The sequence below is a fragment of the Echinops telfairi genome, unplaced genomic scaffold (assembly GCF_000313985.2).
Source record: "Echinops telfairi isolate 266 unplaced genomic scaffold, ASM31398v2 ScPeMD7_4;HRSCAF=17, whole genome shotgun sequence".
NCBI classification, from domain to species: domain Eukaryota; kingdom Metazoa; phylum Chordata; class Mammalia; order Afrosoricida; family Tenrecidae; genus Echinops; species Echinops telfairi.
In genome coordinates this window covers 24,716,538-24,723,084 of record NW_022103900.1, presented here as the reverse complement: position 1 = coordinate 24,723,084, position 6,547 = coordinate 24,716,538, and the positions used below count along the sequence as shown (strand labels likewise).

The 6,547-nt window shown below is 42.3% G+C and overlaps 1 protein-coding gene across 1 annotated transcript; it reads right to left on the bottom strand.

Annotated features, from left to right (window-relative positions):
• Positions 1-5,297: 5,297 nt before the first annotated feature.
• LOC101663819 (60S ribosomal protein L38) lies at positions 5,298-5,572 on the bottom strand. The gene has a single exon (XM_004703827.2). It carries the CDS (start codon positions 5,555-5,557, stop codon positions 5,345-5,347), a length of 213 nt encoding a protein of 70 aa, XP_004703884.1. The 5' UTR covers positions 5,558-5,572; the 3' UTR covers positions 5,298-5,344.
• Between the last annotated feature and the right edge of the window lie 975 nt (positions 5,573-6,547).

The window sequence follows — 6,547 nt, the reverse complement described above, 5'->3', positions numbered from 1 at the left end:
ATATACCGATGCAAATGATGGAGGTTGGAGGGGAGAACCAAAGCCCATCTGTAGACAATTGGACATTCCCTCCCAGAAGGGTCACAAGGAAGGAATGAGTCAGCCAGGGTGCAGCATAGAACCTAAGAACACAACATTCCTCTAGTTTTTTAATGCTTCCGCTCCCCCACTTTCATGACCCCAGCTCTACCTTATAAATTCAGTGAGACTGGTACAGATAAGAGCTCTTGACATGCGGGATCCAGGAGACACAAACCGCTCAGGAGCAGTAATGGGAATAGCGATACCATGAGGGTAGGGGGAAGGTGGGGGGAGAAATGGGGAACCGACTACAGTGATTGACGTATATCAATCCCCTCCCCCAGGGGAACAAACAATGAAAACATGGGTGAAGGGAGACAGCAGCTGGAGTAAGATATAACAATAATTATAATTTATAATTTATCAGAGGCCCACAAGAATGGGATGGTGGGGGCAGGGAGGAATAAAGAGGAGCTGCTATCAAGAGCTCAAGTAGAAAGTGTTTTGAGAATGATGATGGCAACATATGTACGAAGTTGTTTGGCACAATTGATGTATGGATTGTTACAAGAGCTGTAAGAGCCCCAATAAAATGATTTATTAATAATAAATATATATATGGTGTCTTACTTATTGATTTTCTCATTTGTATGTTTAAGGTGACTTCCTATTTGATATTTATTTATCTTATTGTATTTTATTCTTGTTTTATGATTTTACTTTTTAAGGGAAAAAAAATCACAAATGAGATATAGCTATAGATGTGATGTATGTGATACAGTTCTGGACTCGGGAAACACTAGTGGTCCAAATTAACAGAGATCCTTATGCTTGAGATTGTTTCTAATGGGAGTACACAAACGATAATTAATAGGTTTGATGAAAAAAAAGAAATAGGTTAGTATGTGTTCTATATTACATGGAATGAGTGTGGATAAAAAACTTAGGAAACACCGCAGAGATGGCTGGGAGGGAAATAACTTGGGGTCCTGGAAACCCAGTAGAAAGCCTACCCTAGAGCAAGGAGAAACCAACTGTATTAAGTACTACCACAGAGCCAAGAAATTCGTCCCGAGGCGCATCATTGGGTTTAGCAACCAGAAGATGGCTTGTCAGTGCCCTTACCAAGCAGTTCCAGTAGGGTGTTATTGTTGTTGGGTGGTGGTGTTGTTAGGTGTCATCGGCCAGTCAGTTCTGACTCAGAGACCCTGTTACGACAAACTTTATGTACAACAGTGAGGTGGAGGAGCCAAAGTCTCAACTGGAGTGTGTTTGAGAGTGAACTAAAAAAAACAACAACCCCAAACTCATTGCCATGAATCAATTCTGACTCAAAGGGACCCTATCGGACAGCGTAGAATTGCCCCTGTGGGTTTCTGAGACCATAACTCTTTATTGGAGGAGAAAGTCTTGTCTTTCTCCCAAAGAGCAGCTGGTGGTTTCTCACTGTGGATCTTGCTGTTACAGCCCACCAGGGTTCCTCTACCGCTGAACTGGAGGAGAGAAATTGAAAGCAAGTACGGCTGCCCAGGAAGTCATGGCTGCTAAGTGAAGTGGTTGAAAGGTTTTCTTTTATAAATTGGTCAATTTAATAGCAGGTGTTGTTCTGAAAGAATGAGCTTAAACGGACAGCTGCTGGGGCTATTTCTTGAGTTGCATAATAGTACTATAGGAAGCAGACAGTCCACACAACAGAGGAAGACTAAAGAGGCTCTCAGTGGAGCTGGGGGTTGACTAAGGAAAGTTCTTAAAGGAGGTGAATCTCCTGATGCTCGTCACAACAGAAGGGCCACCCGAAGGGCAAAAGCAAGGACAGTTGATTGAACCCATCAGATAAAAACCAAAGCTGGAATAGAACTGCTGCCAACACAAGGCCAATACCCCCATTGTCTGAACCCAAGGAGAAGTCATAATATCAGGAAATGTGAGTAACGCTGTCCACTGCAGGGAAGGAGGAGACAGCCAAGAATGGATGGGAGGGACAAAAAGAGAATATCCGGCAATGCTTGAGGGGAAGAAATCTAGTACAGAGGCTCGCTTTACATATAGACAGATACAGTATAGTTAGAGAAGGGTTCTTATCCCTTTTCTACTGTACTAGAGCTTCAATTATAAGCACATGGCTTGTGGAAGACTATGGGCAACAGTGAAAGCCCTAAATTCAATTGCACAGTCTCCACCAACTTAAGCCTTCTTTATGGATTTTAAGGATCATCCACCTAACCAGCCTAGAGGTCAGTGCTCCTAGGGGCTTGCCTGAGTGTGTCCTCAATGGAGAGCACCATACTGGGGAGGGGGGAGGGGGGCACACAGTCATGAGTCATACATACCCTGATTGGCTGGGTCTTGTAAACTCTTCTGTCAAACATAATGTACAAGTCCCACATCCATGGTCCAACCTGTCACTGTGACGTATTGATCTGCCACCAACCATGATTTTATGACCATTTCCTTTGCCCTTCCATGTTCTTTTTAAATCCGAGTCTCAGCAAACCCTTAGATGCCACTAGGACCTTGTGCTAACTGTCACCCTCATCTGAATGACATGTCTTTTTCTTTGCTTTGTCTTTATCCTCTTTAAGACTTAATAAATGTTTGCCCTAAACTATATTTGAGATTTGGGTCTCCCTACAACAATTCTATGATAGGTGAAAAATATGGATACTTAAAAAACAGTTTGGCACTTGATCCACATTTTACACAACTCAATAGTTCAATCATATCAAAAAGAATTGTGCAATCATTACCACAATCAATTTGAGAACATTTTCTTTCTTTCTCCCCCCAACCCATGATTAAATCGCCCTTAAAAAAAAAATGACTTGTGTAATCACCTTCAGTTCTAGTGCTCACTCCCTGCATACTTCTTGAAATAAAGTTTTAAATGCATAAGATGCATAGCAGTATACCAAAAAAAGCCCAAGTTATATTAAAACAGTTATTATTTATAAAATCAAATGAGCGATGTATTGCTGCATGTGCTTCTTTATTAATGCAATAAATAGTAAGATCTGGCAAAGAGTCTAGAAAGAGTTCTCGTGATGTAGTTGGTGCATTGTTGCTCTACTAACACTAAGGTCAGCAGTTTGAATCGACCAGCTGTACCGTGGGAGAAAGATAATCCTTTCTGCTTTCATAAAGATTTACAGCCTCAAAACCCACAGGGAGTTCTACTCTGCTTTATAGGATCATTATGAGCCAGAAAAGACTTGATGGCAGTGAGTTTTATTTTTTATTTTTGAGCAATGAGTCCACTGATACTATTTCAAAATAGTAATATAATTTCAAAATAGGGATACATGTGTACGATAGTCTGAGATATTTGCAAAATATATTTCATGATATTAAAAACAACCCTATGGTGTGTATTGGTGAGAAAGCATAAATACTTTTGTTCTGTCTTGTTTTTGTGCATGTTATTATCTCCGCAGGTCTATCTAAATAAAATAGGCTGGATGAACAATCTGGAGGAGAAAACAACGGGATTGACAGTAGTGGTGTTAACAAACCCAGGGACAAAGGAACAACAAGTGATCCAAATCAGTGGTGAGGAGGGTGTGGGAGGCCTGGTATGGTGTGATCAAGGGTGATGTAACCAATAGGAATTGCTGAAACCCAGGTGGGGACTGAGCATGATAGTGGGACAGGAGGAAAGTCAAGGGAAATAGAGGAAAGAGTTGGGAGGCAAAGATTTATAGAGGTCTAATAAATGAATGTACATATGCAAATACATATTATATATGTGCATATTTATAGGTTTAGTATTAAGGTAGCAGAAGGACATTGGGCCTCCACTCAAGTACTCCCTCAATGCAAGAATACTTTCTTCAATTAAATTGACATTCTATGATGCTCACCTTCCCTAAACAACCACTGAAGACAAAGCGGGTGCATAAGCAAATGTGGTGAAGAAAGCTGATGGTGCCCCGCTATCAAAAGATATAGCGTCTGGGGTCTTAAAAGCTTGAAGGTAAACAAGCAGCCATCTAGCTCTGAAGCAACAAAGCCCACCAGCCTGTGTGATCACGAGGTGCCAAAAGGATCAGTTATATGGCATCAAAGAACAAAAAATCATATCATTGTGTGCTCACCTCCATGATACGATTGCTGAAGACAAATGGGTGAATAAGCAAATGTGGTGAAGAAAGCTGATGGTGCCTGGCTATCAAAAAGTATAGCGTCTGGGGTCTTAAAGGCTTGAAGGTAAACAAGCGGCCATCTAGCTCAGAAGCAACAAAGCCCACATGGAAGAAGTACACCAGCCTGTGCGATCACGAGGTGTTGAAGGGATCAGGGATCAGGCATCATCAGAATAAAAAATCCTATCATAGTGGATGATGGGGAGAATGTGGGGTGGAGATCCAAAGCCCATTTGTAGGCCACTGGACATCCCCTTACAGAAGGGTCTCTTTGCAGAGGAGACAAGCCAGTCAGGGTGCAATGTAGCAATGACGAAACATACAATTTTCCTCTAGGTCCTAAATGCTTCCTCCCAGCCCCCCTACTATCATGATCCCAATTCTACCTTGCAAGTCTGGCTAGACCAGAGGATGTACACTGGTACAGATAGAACTGGAAATGTAGGGAATCCAGGGCCGATGATCCCTTCAGGACCAGTGGTGTGAGTGGCAATACTGGGAGGGCAGAGGGAGGGTGGGTTGGAAAGGGAGAACCGATTACAAAGATCTACATGTGACCTCCTCCCTGGGGGATGGACAACAGAAAAGTGGGTGCAGAGAGACGTCAGACAGCGTAGGATATGACAAAATAATAACATAAATTATCAAGGCTTCATGAGGGAGGGGGGAACGGGGAAGGAAGAGGGGGGGGAATGAGGCACTGATGCCAGGGGCGTAGGTGGAGAGCAAATGTTTTGAGAATGATGAGGACAATGAATGTACAAATGTGCTCTACACAAGTGATGTATGTATGGACAGTGATAAGAGTTGTATGAGCCCCTAATAAAATGATTTTTTAAAAAGCATAAATACTGTTAGTACTGTTGTGGCTTGCTCCCTATAGTCACTGTGAAGGAAATGCACACACACCCTAGCCCAATCCATTGAATCTGTGAATATGTTATTTTACTTGGCAAAGGAACTTTGAAGATGTGATTAAGTAAAGATGAGATGGGGATATTATTTTGGATTATTCCAGTGGACCCAATAAGGATCCATAAAAGTGGATGAAGAAGAGAGAAGGTCATGAATGGGTGTGGTGATGAAAGCTGGGTTAAAGGAAAGCTAGATCTTTGGCTTTATTTATTTATTCTTTTTAAGATTAAAAAAATTTTTTTATTATAGTTTGCATCAGCCAGCCAGGTTCATTTCAGCTCCTTCACTGCCAGACCTGGGGGCAGAGACTGCTTCAGCTTCTCGGCCTTCTCCTTGTCGGTGATGACCAGGGTGTAGAGGTACCTGCTGCACCGCACCTTGAACTTCACGTTATCCTTGTTCTTCTTGATCATGACAGACTTGGCATCCTTTCGCCGCGCTGTGAGCAGGAAATCCTTGATCTCCTCAATTCTGCGAGGCATGGCGAAGAGGCGCGGACCGGCACCAGCCGGACACTCACAGCAAGCTGCAAGAAGCAAAGAGGGCAGAAGAGCGATCTTTGGCTTTAAAGATGGAAAAAGGAGACCATGAGTCAAAGAACGTAGGCAGTTTCTAACCTCCCCCCAAAAAACAAACTCACTTACATTGATTCAATTCGAATTCACAACAACCCTATAGGGCAGAGTAGAGCTGAAGTTTGTCAGACTATGTTATAGTCTGTCAGTTTGTCCTACCATGGTGGCTGTGTTTTTGCTGTGATGCTAGAAACTATGTCACTGGTATATAAAATACCAGCAGGATCACCCAAAGTGAACAGGTTTCAGAGACGCTTCCAGACTAAAAACAGACAACCAAGAAGGACTTGGCTGCCCACTTAGAAGGGAAATAGTCCCTGAAAACCACATGCATAACTTCCAAACATTGTCCGATACTGAAGACCTCATGAGTAGAAGCAGAACATTGTGAGAGATAGTGCGAAAAGATGGATCCCCACAGTTGAAGGGCACTCAAAAGGTGAGTGAGAAGTTACTTGCTCAGAGTGGAGTCCAACATTCTGACATGAATGGAGTAAAATCTGTGAGAATGGAGCTTTCAGGATTGTCATTTGCTGATATGGCATGACTCTAGGTATGAAGAAACAGCTGCAGAAACCTGCTAGTGATCGGGACTTGGAATGTGCAGAGTATGAATCTAGGAAAATTGAAAATCATCAAAAATGAAATAAAATGCATAAAGATTGATATCCTAGGCATTAATGAGCTTAAATGGACTGATATTGGCCATTTTGAATCAGAAAATCATATACATATGCTAGAAATAACACAATCAAGAAGAATGGCACAATCAAAAAATGCATAGCAAAATCAATCTTGAAGTACAGTGCTGTCTGGAGATCCCCTTGCAGAGGGGCCTCGGGGAGGAGATGAGCCAGTCAGGGTGCAATGTAACAACGATGAAACATACAACTTTCC